The following is a 17,660-nucleotide window of genomic DNA, read 5'->3' as shown; positions in this document are numbered from 1 at the left end:
TTCAAAGACATCAACAAGCTTGTTCTTGGTGATCACGTGCGAGGATTCCCTCTCCTGAAATTCGATAAAGATCACTTATGTGCAGCCTGTGAAATGGGGAAGCAAAGTAGAAAAAGTCATCCTACCAGAGTTAAGACAAAAGTCATCGAACCTCTAGAACTTCTACATGTTGACCTTTGTGGAACATATGCAATTGAAAGCGTTGGTGGTAGTAAGTATATTCTTGTGATAGTCGATGATTTTTCACTTTACACTTGGGTGAATTTTCTTAAACAGAAATATGAAGCAACACCAAAACTCAAGGACTTTATCAAGCAAATTGAGGTTCAACTACGAAAGCTGGTTCACAATGTTCGTAGTGACAATGGTCTGGAATTCAAACCAAGCGTTTGAAGAATTCCTTGCTGAGAAGGGAGTTTCACACAATTTTACTGCTCCCTATACTCCAAAACAAAACGATGTAGTTGAAAGGCGAAACCACTCCTTGTGCGAAGCTGCGAGAACCATGTTATCTTTTGCATGTCCACCTCTCTATTTCTAGGCGGATGTGATTTCAACTGCGTGCTTCACCCAAAACAGATCTATCCTAAATAATCGATTTTCTATTACTCCTTATGAAATAATAAATAATCGCGAACCTAACATTAAGTTTTTCCATGTATTTGGTTCCAGGTGTTTCATCTTCAACTCCAAGGAACAACGAAGCAAATTTGATGCGAAAGCTGACGAGGGTATATTTCTGGGATATTCGTTGAACTCCAAGGCATATAGGGTTCTCAAAAAACAATCCAAGAAGATGGAAGAAACCTACTATGTCACGTTCGACGACAACTACTTGAAGAGGATTTAGTCGAATGATAGTCAATCAAAGGAGATCTTTATGTAACCATGTCCAGCCACGATTCCTCTCTCCAATATTTATGAGGAATTCATGTTACTTTTTGACGAGCCAGAGAAGGCTATTTCACCCGAATCAAAAGTAACTGACAACAACGAGGATGAATTGAAGAAAATAATTGATGACTCTGAGAAGGATATGTACAAACAGCCGCCAAGTACGAACGGCCCTCAAGACATGAATACTACATTCTAGGGGGATGATTCTGATTCAACTAACAATGCAAGATTTCAGGGGGAGTAATCTATACCACAAGATACGAACACTCCATTGCAGGGGGGGTTTACTGCAACAAATGACCCACCAACAATGATTCACAAATCTCCATTTGGAGGAGACAATTCCATTCCTGAAGCAGAGAAACTATCATCATTCGAGGGGGAGAATAAAGATGCGAATGATGATTCAGATGTACAACCAGAGTTTGAGGAGGTAAACATTGAATTGGATCCTTCTTATGATCCGAATTACCCTCCACTAACCAAATGGACCAAAGATCATCCAAAACCCCAAGCCTATGGATAGTCTTCTGCAGGAGTACTCACGAGATCCCAGCAAAAAGCGAAACAAACTGCATTATTCTCTAAAATGGAATTTTGTATGTTTAATTCATTTGTTTCCAAGGTTGAACCCAAAACTGTTAACGTTGCTCTTGATCATTCTGATTGGGTGCAAGCAATGTAAGATGAACTCAACGAGTTCAAACGAAACAAGGTTTGGAGGTTGATTCCCACTCCACATGATGCATTAGTTGTAGGTTTGAATGGGTATTTCACAATAAGCTGGATAAAGATGGAAATGTGATCAGAAACAAGGCAAGACTCGTTGTCAAGGGATATTGCCAGGAAGAAGGTATTGACTACGAAGAAACCTTCGCACCAGTTGCAAGGTTGGAATCAGTTCGCATCTTCTTGGCATATGCAGCGCACAAGAACTTAGAAGTATTTCAGATGTATGTCAAATGTGCATTCTTGAACGGAGAACTTGAAGAGACAGTATATGTGGAACAACCACCAGGGTTCGTAAACGAGAAATACCCCAATCACTGTTACATCCTAGACAAGACTGTTTACGGTCTGAAGCAAGCTCCAAGAGCCTGGTACGAAACTCTTACTAGATTCTTAAAATTGCCTAAATTTAAACAAGGTTTAGTTGACCCAACCTTCTTTTGTAAGAAAGAGGGTGACCACTTGATGATTCTCCAAATTTATGTTGATTACATCGTCTTCGGATCTACTAATCCCATCCTAACGGTTGAATTCTAAAAGTTGATGGAAACTAAATTTGAGATGAGCTCCATGGGTCCAATTAACTTTTTCCTTGGATTGAAAATTAGACAAAGTTAGGAAGGTATTTTTATTAACCATGAGGCTTACACGAAGAATCTACTTGCAAAGTTTGGGATGGTGTGAGACTCAAAAGCGAAGGTTCAAATGGCATTCAGAATGAAGCTAACTCCTTCTTTGGATAAACCGGCTGCAAATATGACACTATATCATAAAATGATAGGTTCCTTAATGTATCTAACTGCGATTCGTACAAATATTATGGTTTCAGTTTGCTATTGTGCTAGGTTCCAAGCTAATCCTCAAGAACCTCACATGATGGCAGTTAAGAACATTTTCAGATATCTAAAACAAACTTCCTCACTTGGAACATGGTACCCTTCACATTTTGGGTTCTTTGTACAAGATTTTTTGGATGCTGATCTTGGAGGATGTGGGTTAGATAAAAAGAGTACAACTAGGGGATGCATATTACTTGATGGCAAACTTGTAAGTTGGAATCCAAGAAACAAACATGCATTTCCTTGTCAACAACTGAGGCTGAATACATTGCAACTGCCTCATGTACATCCCAAGTCATTTTGGATTCAAAGCCAACTTCGTGACTATGGCCTAAGTATGAAACGAATCCCATTATATTGTGACTTCGAAAGTGCCATTCGCATTTGTCATAATCTAGTGCAACACTCTAAGATGAAACACAAAGCACTGAGGTATCACTTCATCAAAGATCATGTGGAAGATGGTAATGTTGAAATTTACTTCATAAGATCCGATGATAAGTTGGCTGACGTATTCACTAAAGCCTTACCTAAATCCACCTTCAATAGAATTCTTCAAGGCTTAGGAATGATGGAAGCTGAATCTGTTCTGAAACCACCTTCACAATAATAAAGTTAACACTGCAAATCAATGTGAACGCTAGCAGTAGTTTGCAGTCTGCTTTTCATTCGCAGTCTTCTTCAAACACTTCGAATCGGTGCGAACACTTGCAGTAGTTCGCAGTCTACTTCAACACTGCAAATCGGTGCGAATGCTTGCAGCAGTTTGCAGTCTACTGTTCATTAGTGGTTCAGTTCCTCAAGTATCCTTTTGTACAATTTGTATAATGTTGTTTATCATTGTTTGGTTTTTGAATCACTTATGTTTTTAATTCTTTATAGAAAATTCCAAAATTTCAAAAATAGTTTATTTTTTTTATTATTATTTTCAGAAAATCAAAATTCAAAAATATTTTATTTATTTATTTTATTTATTTCTTTTATTTTTCGCAAATCATAAAACACCAAAAATATCTTAGACACATAAGAAGATCATGGAGGAAAAGGTTCATAACATCTCTTAATTCGTGTGATGGGGCAGGTATAAGTCTCTTTACCTATGTACTAGCTAACTATCCCTAGAAACATGCTGTTGTATGTTGTCTGAAGCCTCGATGACTCTATGTTGAAGCCTTAATGAATCGATTCTACCAATCGTTTCTTCCCCATCAGACTGTTAAATTCATATAAGTCATGAGCTACCTTACTCTTCTCAAACCGAGTAAAGAGTTTTCTGCTTGGTTACTTTCGCATAGCAGAGGTACATTTGTTTCTCTGAAACCACCTCTACATTTCTCCATCACTTTCGCATTCATCATTGTAACCCTTGAGACTCTCAGAAATTACCACTGGGGTTTATGGTTTCACAACATCTGTGTTAATGATCTTAGCTTCGTTCCACCACGAACTGAGTGAAACCCAAAATCCAACACTCTTGAATGAATTGACGGTGAACAATTGAACGTTCAAGATTTTCACCAAGGAATTAATGAAAGCTACTTTCGTGGTCTGTTCCAGGAAATCTCTTTTTCTTTTGCGAGATCTTTATGCAATGTTCTCGTCCCAAGACACTTCTTCCCATAAGATCCAATTTATTATTTTTCTGAGATTTCTAAAACTTTCATTATCACTTAAATATTTCCAAACCTACTCACTCAACTGACTACACTGGTCACATGAGTACTTCATCTGAACGTTCATGCTTATATCAAGTTTCAGAGTTTGTTTGAAGATAAAGCCACCCATTTAGCCTAAAGAAAAGATACATTTCAATTTTTCTTATCAAACACTTGATCGTATTTCAACGGGAAACCAAACAGACACTTCTTAGTCTCTCTTGACTTCGAAGAAAAAGACCCATGCACGCTTCTAGTCCATCATTGTTCAAAGAGCCATCACCAAGTTGCGGATTCCAATTATTCAAGATGCACTGATGTCCAATGTTTCAACCCTTCGTACCACATGAATCATTGTTGCAGACAATTCTAAGTTCGATTTTGGTGGCTCAATCATTGAAGCTATGCTTCGTGATGTGCCTCCTGCCAGCAAAGTTCTTGAAGGCTATCATACAATTCCTGCCTCAGGTTTTCGTCCTTTAACTCCTGAGATACAGTTGATTATTGCTAAAGCAGATAAACCAAATAAAGGGGGTAACAAAGGGATCAAGAAGGGAGAAAAGAAAAAGGGTGATAAGGAAGGTCCATCCGAGCCTGCAAACACTCCTAAAAGCGAAAGGAGAAAGCTGCTATATCTGCAGTTGCTCCTAAAAAGCGAAAGTTGAAGAGAGTTGCTCGCAAGACCAAGTCCCCCAGTCTATCTGAAAGCGAACGTTCGCATTCTGATACTCAGTTAGATGTTCGTAATGAGGAGGAACAATTTGTTCTTAATGAGAAGAAACCACCTATTTGTAATGAGGAGGAACCACCTGTTCACAACGAGGAGGAAGAACATGTCCGCAATGAATATGTCACATCTAACCCTGAGGTAACTCCTACTTACAACGATTTCTTTTCATCTTCTCCTCCCTCACCCAAAACTACCACCTCTTCCACACCAATAACCATTGTACCATGTCCCCCGCCAGTTTCTTCTCAATCTCAAAGCATCATTCCTTTATCTACTCCATTATTCCATGATTCCACCGTCCCACCAACAACGTCTGTAGAACCTCCTATTTCGGTCAACGCATCTGATGCGGGGGCTGACACTTCAGGTTTTACAACATCTCATATCTCACCACCCATTTCCCCACTTCGCCAAGACGATCGGAATATGATCTATGGGGATGGTGAAGATGACTTATCAGGTTTCACTTTTAGTCCATTCACCATTAGGACTGAGAGTGATGATAAAGCTCTAGTAACGAAGGGGAAACTAAAATCCATCCATGAAAAGCTTGATTCTTTGCTTCACGCTTCACAACCTTCCTCCTCTGATGACTGCTCTCAAGCTTCAGTCAAGTCCATTCTTAAAAACCTCACCAAAGAGCACTCATCAAATCTTGAGAAGATGAACAAAGCTAGAAATGCCTCTGCTACAATCTGCAACGAAATGACCGAAAAAGTTGATAAACTAATTTTTGATGCACATCTTTTATGAACAACTTCCAGACTTCTTTTGAGTCAAATACATCAAAAGCTAATGAAGCAATTGCTAGTCTTGGCTCATTTATTAAAGCTGAACGAGCAAAACTTCAAGAAGTCAGAACATGGATCACTACCGATCATGAAGAATTCAAATCCTCCATTTCCTCACAAATCTCCAAACTTCAAGATGATCTAGCCATGGAAATTAAGATAATGGACTCCCTCGCCATCAAAACTGAAAAAATTAAAGTTCTAACCATCAAACTCGAACAGGCTGAGAAACAAGTCCAGGATTTGGTAACTGAGAGGGCAGTAATGAAAACATGTATCACTGATATTATTGTCCTACTCTCATATATCATTGAGACTAGGGACTCAATGATCACTATTTTTGTTAGAAAACATCTAGGCGAAAAGCTACGACTTGTGTTCGCAATGCTTCACTGTTTGGAGGGTGTTCCAGAATCTTCTAGCATTCCGAAATAAGGGGGAGATCCACCGAAGAAGACTTCAGCCAAGCAAACTACTTTAGTTAAGCCAAATGTTAAAAGAGAATCTAAGCCTAAAGGCAAAGAAACACTTTTCTCTGAAAAGCCAATCATTGATGATAATGAAGAAGGGGAGGTAGGTGAAGAAGAACTCAAAAGGCGAAAGGCTCGTGAATCTGAGTTAGATTAACATCAGAGAATCATTCAAGAGGCTGAAGCCAAGGAGAAGGCTGAAAGAAAAGCTAGGTTCGCACTTGAAAGTAGGAAACTCTTGTTTCCTATATGGACGCTAAAGCGCATTCAGAGCGAAGCTCTTGACTCTCCGAATCAATATTGGTTAGAACCGGTTGTGTCGTTCGAACTTCAGAATACTCAAGACTCACAACTAGATCTTCCAATAACTCCTAAGGCTTTCAAGTTTCGCTCTTTTATCAAGGTTGCAAATGTCCCCTCTACTGATAACGGCGCTGATCAACTGCTCTTCTTATTTTATCTCAAGCACATGAGGCCGCAATACGAGACATGGAGTGCCAGCAAGATAACGACAATGAAGGTCACTGGACCAACTGAGACTGACAGTTTTCCAAATGCAAAATTCAAAGTTGTCAAAGGTTCTATGAGTCAAGTTCATGAATTCACTCTGTAGACATGTCGTGTATCAACCCATACGACTGGATCTTGCTTTAAAACTTGTTGCTAAGGGACGGGCATAAGTACGATCCTGTTATCCATCACCTCAAGCTCATGATCATTTCATATATTCAAGAGGTGGGAACTATGGATGTAGAGATAGTTGCAGTGCTGCGAAAGAAGCCTTCTGTAGTTCCTAAAGAAGCTCCTGAGGGATTTGAGAAGTTAAAGCTTGGAAAAATTTACAATGAAAGTTGGTATGTAGTCTTTCAAGCAAGGGAAAGAAATGATGTTGACTTTCGCAAAGCATGTTTCTTCCTCCCAGAAAAACATTTATACACTACTTCCTGTCTCGAATTCATCTTGGATCTTGTCAACAAATACAAGAGCAACGATGCAGGTGATAAAAAGTGCTTCTCAGACATGATTCGTTGGTATATCTAGGTTCGTAAGGCATTGTTGGGCATAATTCCAAAGGTATTTGAAGTGCAAAAGCGAATTCTGAACTGATGTTCTCTTGCCTCATTGACGCAAATGGGGAGATTGTTAGGATAATTATGTTGCGTCATTGGGCCTTATGTGTAGTATGTTTTGTAAACAGGTTGGTCCTGTCCTCTCGTATTTATTTACTAGGGTTAGAGTATTTAAGATGCATGCATGCATCGTATTTTGGTAACTCTGATAATATTTCTTGTAACCCTAATCACGCCTCTACAGTAGCAATTCTTAATCGAGTTCTTCTGAGGCGTGACATTTGAATCATTCAACATATTTTGAATCATCGTTGTGTTCTTATTTTAATTTGTTTGAGTTTAAACGATCTTTGAAAGATTTTTCATCCCAACACTAATAATTAACTACGTTGCTACATATGCTAAAATAGTTAAACATATGAATAATATGACATTTATTACATTCAATTCATTTTCTTTAAAAAGAAAAATAAAAATATTTTATATGTTTAAAATATTTGAATTTCAAAAATAATAATGTATCATATTTTTTTTTATAAAATAAATATATTTGTATAATAGCTTAGACAAATATATTTATATTTTATATGTTTAAAAGGTTTATGTTTGTATTTCAGAAATAATAACTTATACAACTATATTTATTTTTATAAAAAAAATATGATATATTATTATTCCTGAAACACAAACCTTTTAAACATATAAAATATTTTTATTTCCTTTAAAAAAATAATTTCATGGAAATAATACCACCACATAGTTACTATGATCACCTCCAAAAGTGTTTAACGAGTCATTGATATATACAACGAATCAAAGAAACAACGTAAATCACGGATAAGAATAAAATTAGATAAGTCTATATCATACCAATAACTTGTTTTGAGAAGAATTTGGGATGTCACTTCACACCTGATAAGCACATGTCGGATATCTTATGCATGGTTGTTACAGATCAGACATAAAGAACAAAGAATGTCAATGCTATAACTAGACAAGTTTGTTTTGGTAGAAAAATGGTCTAAAAAACTTCTCTGTCGAAATATATTAACCTTGCTAAGAAGGATTTTATTCTATTCGGTCTTTATAGGAAGCAATGTCACTCCGTGTTTATCAATATGAATTCGAGAATCCTTAACAACATATTCCATACAATTACTAAGATTTATAATCTTAACGACTTTTTGTAAAATATTTGTAAACTCAAAGGTTTTTTCGCGAATAATATTTCATAGTAATTTGGAAACCTATTATTACAGATAAAAAAGACAAAAAGAAAAATATGACAAATTTGTTGTATAAACGAACCAAAAACCCGTTTAACAATGAAACCAATATTTTCAACCAAATTAAGGTTTTTTTACGGCATTTATCCCTATAAATTAGACTCATTATCAAGCTCTCCCTCAAAATATCGAAGGCAATTGAGAAAAAAAGTATAGTCAAATCAGTCAAAGGGCATCTTGGTAAAATACAAAATCTTTAGTATTTAATATTTTAATTTACATTACCGGCATTAGTTTAATCTTTAAATACTTTAAAAATTCATCACCTTTTTCTCTCCCAAAATGTTCGAGTTTGAACTCTACGTTCATCCCGCTCTCTGATTATTCAATCTCCAGCTGTCCCCCTTTCCTAAAATTTTCATGTTTTTAAGCTATCAATCCTATCGAGCTGATTTACAAGCTCTGTAACACGATCTAATCATCTCTGTTAGTCATCCTCTCCCTCTACAACATAATTTCGTTCATTCGCATTGTGTTTTCATGTCCAATTTTATGCTTTTTGTTTTCGGATCAATTAGGGTTTTCAGATTTGCTTAAATTTTGAAATAAGAACGTGGGTTTATTGGGAATGAGACAACTTCTACCCATATATTCTTGATTTGGTGTTGTGAACATCTAATCAAGTGTACATTGCCAAATCTTGAGAGCAAATTGAATAAAAGATAAAAGAGATTGCCGGTTTTCTTCTTTACTTCCATATTTCGTAGATTTAACCACCGATGAAAGGCAAATTGATGTAAAAGATATCTTAGAGGACATCTTGGTTCAAGATTTCCAAAATCCGATAGAACTGAATGAAACATTACTTCTGTTTTCAAATATAATGTAGCTTTAAGATTTGAATCACTGGACGCATGATTTCGTCTTAGATATTGATTCTTTCTTTCTGTTCATAGCTATTAGGGTTTTCCAAATTTGCTGTCTAAATCTTGATTCTTGAAAGGTCTTGATTTGGGTTTTCATCTACAAAAATTGGAAAATCCCTTTCATGGACTCATCTTTTTCCTTGAATTTATGTTGTCAATATCCAAGTCGGAAGTAAACAACACTCAAGTGCGTTCAAATTTGAAAATTTTAAATAGAAACATAACCAGTTTCAAAATTTAAACTAAATTGGCGAAAATAAACATGTTCTTTAAACTTATTTCAGTCTTGTGTTTTCAAACATCTTGATAGTTTTCCATATTGCTACAGATAGAGGGAAACCTTTTCAAATTAAAACCTTGAAATTGGTTTTCTCCAAAAAACATACAAATGAGAAAAGGAGCTAATATTGAAGAGCCCACTTTTCGTGTAACAAGAGCTCGTGCTGCTGCTTGCAAGCCATCTGTGGGTTCAGAAGCACCAAAAGGGCAGGGGCAAGATCGTCTTTTGCGTAAAAATCCTAAAAGATCAGTTCTAGATGAGAAAAACAACAACACTAGAGTTTCTAGTGCCCAAAACAAGAGGAGAGCTGTTCTTAAAGATGTCACAAACATTTGTTGTGATAATAATTCTTACAAAAACTGCATAATTCCAGCCAAGATTACGGTTTGTAAACATTTATCTACTCTCATATTGCTTTAAATTATATCCAGAACTCATGTCCTTTTTATTTTCCTTTTTTCCCAATTGTGATCAGAAAAAGACTACTAAGATCACCAAGAAAAATCCCATCAAACCTCAACAAGTTTCTGCTCAAACTCAATCTACTGCTGTTGACCACATTGACTTGGACAAAAGCGTAATTCACCAGAAGGGTACTCATATTGCTGAAAGGGAAAACACAAACCGAATTGGCAAAAGAGTAGGTTCACAGTTGCAAAGCTTTTCAAAGAAAGGTTTGTTGTAATTACAAAGTCTCTATGTAACTAATAAACTTACACATTTTCAAGATTCTATCAAGAGCTAAACTTTTTTGGGCAAATTGTGGGGAAATGGGAATAGCAATGTACTTTATTCTATCTACTGATATGGGCAATATATATTATTTTATTTATTTATTTGTTATTGTTAAGGAATTTGTAAGCATGTTGCTATAATGGGTTAAAATTGAAAAAGTGCAATTTTTTGACATACAGGGAGAAATAACATCAATGAGAAGACCATCATAGCTACCAAGGTTGACTTTACTGATATAGATTCTGATGAAAAAGACCCTTTAATGTGTAGCATGTATGCACATGAGATATATAACAATTTACGTGCATCAGAGGTTTGACATGTGGCATTTATCATAACACCTTTCTTATTCTAAACCCAAAACTAAAAAAAACTCATAAGTTCTTATTTATTTATTTATTTTTTGCAGCTTATACATCGACCACATTCTAATTTCATGGAAACAATGCAACGAGATGTAACTCAAAGTATGAGGGGAGTCTTGGTTGATTGGCTTGTAGAGGTTAGTTTCAATCTTTTTATTTATCATAGCCTATATTTTTTCAAATTACGAATATGCCCTTGTGAATTTCTTTTTAGGTAAGTGAGGAATATAAGTTGGTGCCTGACACATTGTATCTCACTGTTTATCTCATTGACTCATTTCTTTCTCAACAATATATTGAAAGACAAAAACTTCAATTGCTAGGCATCACTTGTATGCTAATTGCCTCGTAAGTTCTCACACTTTTTTTTATTTAGATTTTTTTTTCACTATTATTCTTTATGTTGATATAGTTATTTTGTTTGTTGTTTTAAGGAAATATGAAGAAATGTGTGCACCTAGTATTGAGGAATTTTGTTTCATCACAGACAATACTTACACAAAATCAGAGGTTTGATTTCGTTATAATTATTATTATATCATGCATTTTGTATTTAACATGTTTAAAAAATCGAGTACAAGATGATTTTATAAGTTATGCAGGTTGTGAACATGGAGGGTCAAGTTTTGAACAAATTAAATTTTCAATTTTCAGCACCCACAACAAAAACTTTTGTAAGGTATATGAAATCATATTTTATTTAGTATGTTTTTGTATAAAGATTGTAACTTTATGAATCTTTATTGTTTACAGGAGATTTTTAAGAGCAGCTCCAGCTTCTAACCAGGTACTAGTTGTTTTCTTGTTACTTTAGGGAGATATTTACATAAAAGCCATTATTCTTTTTAGCAAATTGACCACTAATAATATATATATTTTTTCCAATCTTATTTATGTTAGAGCCCGAGTCTTGAATTGGAGTTTTTGGCAAATTATCTAGCAGAGTTGACTTTGATTGACTATAATTTCTTGGTATTTGTTCCTTCAAATGTTGCTGCTTCGGTTGTGTTTCTTGCTAGATGGATGCTAGATCAATCGCGACACCCTTGGGTTAGACTCTGTGTCCATGTGTCTTTTTTGTTAACTTTATAAAGGGCATAAATGGAATTTAACAAAAAAAATTTGAACTTTATGGCAGAATGATACATTAGAACACTACACAAGTTACAAGCCATCAGATCTAAAGAACACAGTTCTTGCACTCCATGTTTTAAGATCAAGTGACATTAGTTCCCCTTTGAATGCTATAAGATCAAAGTATATGCAAGATAAGGTAAGCTAATCAGTAATCACACACCCTTTTTTATAACTTTTTTTAACCATTAATCTCTAAAGATGTGAGTTTTATATTTGGTTTTTGTGTTTTCAGTTCAAATGTGTTGCAAGTTTGCCTTCTCCCCAAGTACCTGAAACACTATTTTAACATACAAGAAGGTATTCTCACTCTAGATTATGCCTATTTACCATATATGTTTCGGCTTGTGTTTTGTTGTTTGAGAATTGTTAATAATATTTTTGAAATTAGAGTTGGGAAATGAGGTTTTTGGTTCTTTAAAAACCTTTTTGTAATGGTTATACTTGTGGGATGTGAGGTTGTGTAGTCATTTATAGCTTCAAGATTTGAGTTTGTAAGTTTGCAAGAAAGGGAAAAAGTTGTAAAAAGCTGATATAAGTATAACTCAAGGAGGCTCTAATGGCTTATCCCATGTTCATATATCCATTGCAATTTTATCTGTTCTTAATGCCAATTTGATATCTTTTTTCTTTTATTTTGTTCTATAATTGTATATCTTGTTATGAAAGAAGTAAATCATTCCCAAAGATAAACAAAGTTAGTAGTATATTATTGAATAATCAATCAATGAGCTTGCTATTACAACGAAAACATACATAATGAATAGGAGAATTTCAAATAAAAGATACTAGCATTTCATCGAACACTTGATGAGCAACATAAACACATAAATAAATAAATAATAAACATCAAACCTTACTCCATATTCTCAGATTTTTTGACCTTCTCACACTCCTCCAGTTCACTCAACCACAAATCCCCAAACTCGCAATCTTTCCAGGCCTCAAACCATGGCCCTCCTAGAGTGTAATGTATTGCTTTTGGGAATGTATTCGGGTCATCCTTCTCTACCCGATTATGACCCACAAGAAAATTCCAAACAAAAGGAACAGAACCGATTTCGTCATCCTCCAACCACTGAAACCTATGCAGAAACGCACCTGATTCTTTGTTGACGATCTCCGGCGTCAAAACCTTGTTTTTTGGGTGACCGCAATTATACAACACCATTGAAGACCAATTCTTTCGTGGGTAAAGAGTCTGCACTGCACCATCCATTTTCGTGGTTTCTTTTGGGGTGTAATCGTGTTGGACGCACATCACAGCGTACTTTTCATCCACCAGATCAAACAATTCCTTGATGTCGCCAAGGTAGAGGAAATCACAGTCCACGAACATGGCCCAACCTTCATATCCAGCCAAAAATGGAGTCAGGAATCGCGTAAACGAGAACTCGGTGCTTTCGAGCTTCCCACGTTCACGCCAAAAGTATTTTTTCTCTCGCAATTCAGATTGCTTGATGGGGATGATCTCAACGGGGATCGAAGATCGCTTGAGGATCGAGTACCGACAAACCTCGTACGCCACATCTTCTTTTGGATCGTAACCGACGTAGATCCTGCACGGTTTCTTGGAATAGCCATTGCTTGAAACAGAATCACCATTAACGTCGATGGTTTTTACAGATTCCACCGACATTGCAATCGAAATATCAGTCCTGAAAACATGGAAGCAAATTGAATCAACATGAAATCTAAAGTATGCTTACAAGAACAGCAAATTTCAATTGTTCAAATTAAAAAAAAAAAATCGAAATGGGTAATATAAATACGGGAAAAAAATCGAGGGAAAATAATATTTTGAGAGTGTATACCTGATTGTAGATCTAGATTGACGGAAGGAAGTTGAAGGACCAAGAAACGCGTCAAAGATACAAGTGTATTTATTATTTTCATTTTTGACATAAATCACCTACAAACCTTCAATTATGACTATATTACAATCAGGCCCTTATGTGTGAATGTGAAGATGGGTGTTCATCATTGGATGAAAGAGAAGATATGAAGAAAAAAGCGTCGCCAGTGGTTATACGAGAGGATACTTTGTTGGAGGTTTTGCGGCTACGAGAGATGATACCAGGGGCGGAACACGACAGTTGAAACAAGGGGGCCGAAATAAAAAGAAAGTTATTATAAACAAGTTATATTTTTGTTCAAATTTAAGAGTTAAGACATTAAAAAGATAAAAAGGTAATTATTATGATATATTCTTTCATCATTAGTCAAAATACAAGTTAATCTCTTCAATATTTGAAGTTGATTGTTTTCTTATTAAAGAGAATTTTATATATGTTTTTAATATATATATATATATATATATATATATATATATATATATATATATATATATATATATATATATATATATATATACTTGGTAGGGTAATTTGGACATTCTAAGAATTTGAGGTACAATGTTATAATTGGGTTATCGTAAATATAAGTACACTGCTATCATATGACAAAAAAATACATGTCTATTATCAATAAAAAAATCTAAGTAGGTTGTTATTATGAGTAAGCAACTAAAAGTAAGTTTCTATTATATGTAAATAAACTCTAACAAGCATTAATAACATTAATGGAGAATCACCATTTAATGACATTAAAGACTTTATTTAAAAGTTAATGTTAAATCAATTGTTTTTGGATTTTCTTTGAACTTCATGAACAAAGTAAGCTTTTATAAGCTTTTATGCTATGTTGTATAACTTTACAATCATATATAATATGTTAACAATTAACACACTTCAGAAAATTAGACAAAAATATGTTAGCAGGTTAACAAAAACGAACTCCACCATTTGATATGTATTAATAACACATTTGAACCTATTAAATTGACCAGACCTTTATTGCTAGATATGAACCAGATTTATGACAAAGTAGTAATTAGATAGTAAGTGATGAGCAAAAAAGATAAGTAAATGCTACATGTATTCATACCAGGGTTGCTTTGAATGAAAGTAAAGTAAGTTGCATAAAATGACATATACGAAACATAACAATGATCTTTCGATTATACTTTTTGAAAAATAAGTTCTATATCGATGGGAGTAAATTGATGTTCCATGCTTTGCCACATTCCAATTTGCATTTTTGCGAAAGGGGTCATGTTCTAGACCTCTACTTATGCCAAATGCAACATAAACCTGTATTATTATACTAATAATAGTTTAGTGCCTAATCAATAAGTTGATGAAAGTACATAGTCCTTTTTTGTATTTTACCCTAGTACGGTTTATAGTTAAACATATTTACAACCACCTGAATTGGGACATTTATGAGCTTGAAAAAACTATTAAGAGTCTCCGAGTTTAGAACCCACAATGTAACGTCTGGTTTCTGGTATGTATTTAACTTATTTATTTATTTATTTTGGAAGGGCTAATTGACGAGTTGATGGCCCTAACTCGCCGAGCATAAGGCAGAATATGTGTGGGTTTTAAATGAACTACTCGACGAGTCGGAGTCTTGACTCGACGAGTAGGATAGCCTGGACGAAAACCCTAATCTTTAGGGCTTGCACCCTATTTAAGCATCATATCTGGCCTCCACCCCAGCCTCTATCACCTCCAAAACCTAATCTCGAAACCCTAATCAAGCTTGAGTGATCTTGAGCTATTTCTTGCCATTTTTGAGTGGTTTGTGTGTTCTTAAAGCTTAGAAGACGAAGAAGGATCTTGAAGGTTCAAGAAGAAGGTTAAAGATCCAGGGATTTCATTCCATTCTCATCACTTTCTGGTAATCAAGCTCTTAGCTTGCCTTATAGTTCATTAGATCTCTTTGTGGTCTCTTTTATGGGGGTTTTTGTCCAAGTAGCATGATTTATGAGTCATGGATGTCCCAAACTGATTATACTTTCAGATCTGGAGTTATTAAGGGTTGTAAAGGCATAAAGGTGCAAACTTTATGCCATTTGAGTCTCATGCAAACCTTAAGGGTGTTGTTATGGCCTTTTAAGCCCCAAAGGGGCCATGCATGGATGCAAGCTCGAGACTTTACGTGGTTAACTGGTTTCTAGGTCCTAGATCTAGGTTTTCATGCTTTGGTTTGGAATAATAAGGCTGTTTGGACAAGATCTATGTCCTAAAGGAATTAGGGTTTTAGCTAATCCCTTCAAAAAGGGTTATCAACAGGTAAAGTTGGAAACTTTACCCTTAGAAAGGTCATTTCCAGTGAACAAGCGAAGAATGGACTATAGATCTAGAGACCAAGAGCTTAATCTGTTAAGATGGCCAATCAGACAGAAGGAATCGTCGAGTCCATGAGGGAACTCGAAGAGTCGGGTCGTGTTGTCCCGTTTCAGTTTGTGGTAGAACTCGACCAACCTATAGAGGGACTCAACGAGTCGGAGGACGACTCGGCGAGTTGAGTCGCGATTCTAGGATTTCTGAGTTATAGAACTCGGCGAGTTGAAAGGTTGACTCGGCGAGTTGGTCAACCCAGAATGTTGACTTTGACCAGAGCATTGACTTTGACCATGGGTAAAATGGTCATTTTACCCTTAGATGGATTTTCAGTTTTCTGACGAAGTATTATTGTATAAAGTTAGCCGGGGAGTCGTAGGAGCAGCCAACAGAGATTCCTTACGCATGAGATTAGCATCCAGTTTGAGAGGTGAGTTTTCCTCCAGTAGGAGCGGGTCGAAGGCACCAATGTCAGCCCGTTCATGTATATTAGTATATACCAGACTTAGGTTCAATTTCGGGGATAGTCCGATGCAGCTTATATGTTCCGGACTTCGGCCCGATGCCAGGGAAAGCCCGAAGAATGTTGTATGCTTGTTGTCTTCATGATTCTTGCATGTAATTCTTATGTGTTCTGGGCTTCGGGCCGATGTCGGGGCAAGCATGAGGAAGTTTATATGAGTATAAGTTATATGTTTATGTGTTATGTTCTTATTGCTATGATATATGTATTCCGGACTTCGGTCCGATGCTGGGTGGGTCCCAATGCCGGATCTCGGTCCAATGTCGGGCAGGGCCCGATGCAATGGGCGAGGCCTAGTATTTGTTATTATGTGTTTATTGTATGGTATGTGGTAGTTTGGGGGGGGGGGGGAGCTCATTAAGCTTCATGCTTATAATTTTCAGCTTTGATTTCAATACTTCTGCTAGTAAAGGGAAGGGCTTAGGATGATCGCATGACACACACCCCAGTCTTCAGCCTGGGATATTTTAGACTATGATATTTTGATACAGTATTCTTGATATGATGTTTGAGATATACAGCATGTGATTTTATTATGATGTTTCATGAGTTATGGGTTTTCCTTAATGATTTAAAAACGAAATTTTTGGGCTATATTTTGGGATGTTACAAGTTGGTATCAGAGCCTTGGTTTGAGGGATTCGGGCACACTTTCGGGTGTGTATGAACTCAAACTAAGGAATTGGTATAGAAATTTTCAAAAGAAAAACCATTTTTATAAAAGAATTTTTAGAAAAGAATTTTAGAAAAAGCAAAAAGAAAAGGATTTTGAAGAGAGAGAGAGAGAGAGAAGAGGGTGTGTTGCATGCAATCAATTGAGATCAAGTAAGTACTCCCAAATTACCCATACAAGTTTATGTTATGATATGATTATCAGCTTTATGAGAACAACATGCTAGATTAGGACTAAGGATCTAAGAAGGATGCCTTATGTTCCTGTTATATGTGTATCAGCTTTATGAACTGCATGCTAGTACAGATTAGTTAGTATGATAGCCTGATTAGTATGTGCTCGATTATGTGTACTCAATGCTCGAATGCTGCTTTCTTTGTGCTTTTAGGAGTTATAGCTATCTTTTAGTAACTAGTAAACGAATATG

The 17,660-nt window shown here is 35.8% G+C and overlaps 1 protein-coding gene and 1 pseudogene across 2 annotated transcripts; one reads left to right on the top strand and one right to left on the bottom strand.

The window, feature by feature from the left end:
• The first annotated feature begins 8,734 nt into the window (after positions 1-8,734).
• Positions 8,735-12,461, top strand: CYCA2;4 (Cyclin A2;4). Its single transcript, XM_079040569.1, has 12 exons — positions 8,735-8,893; positions 9,662-9,997; positions 10,089-10,287; positions 10,528-10,661; positions 10,758-10,850; positions 10,928-11,061; positions 11,148-11,223; positions 11,316-11,392; positions 11,467-11,500; positions 11,614-11,763; positions 11,852-11,986; positions 12,083-12,461. The coding sequence occupies exons 2-12, from the start codon at positions 9,722-9,724 to the stop codon at positions 12,134-12,136; spliced, it is 1,362 nt and encodes a 453-aa protein (XP_078896695.1). The 5' UTR covers positions 8,735-8,893; positions 9,662-9,721; the 3' UTR covers positions 12,137-12,461.
• Positions 12,462-12,536: 75 nt separating this feature from the next.
• LOC145103035 (protein CDI pseudogene) lies at positions 12,537-13,817 on the bottom strand (annotated as a pseudogene). Its single transcript, XR_013706336.1, has 2 exons — positions 13,662-13,817; positions 12,537-13,505 (listed from the first exon to the last, which is right to left on the bottom strand). The product of XR_013706336.1 is annotated as a protein CDI pseudogene (transcript).
• Positions 13,818-17,660: the final 3,843 nt, after the last annotated feature.

This window comes from Lactuca serriola, chromosome 4 (genome assembly GCF_051521515.1).
Source record: "Lactuca serriola cultivar US96UC23 chromosome 4, Lser_US96UC23_V15, whole genome shotgun sequence".
In the NCBI taxonomy this organism is placed as follows: domain Eukaryota; kingdom Viridiplantae; phylum Streptophyta; class Magnoliopsida; order Asterales; family Asteraceae; genus Lactuca; species Lactuca serriola.
Note: the sequence above shows the minus strand (reverse complement) of the source record. Positions and strands in the feature narration are given on the sequence as shown.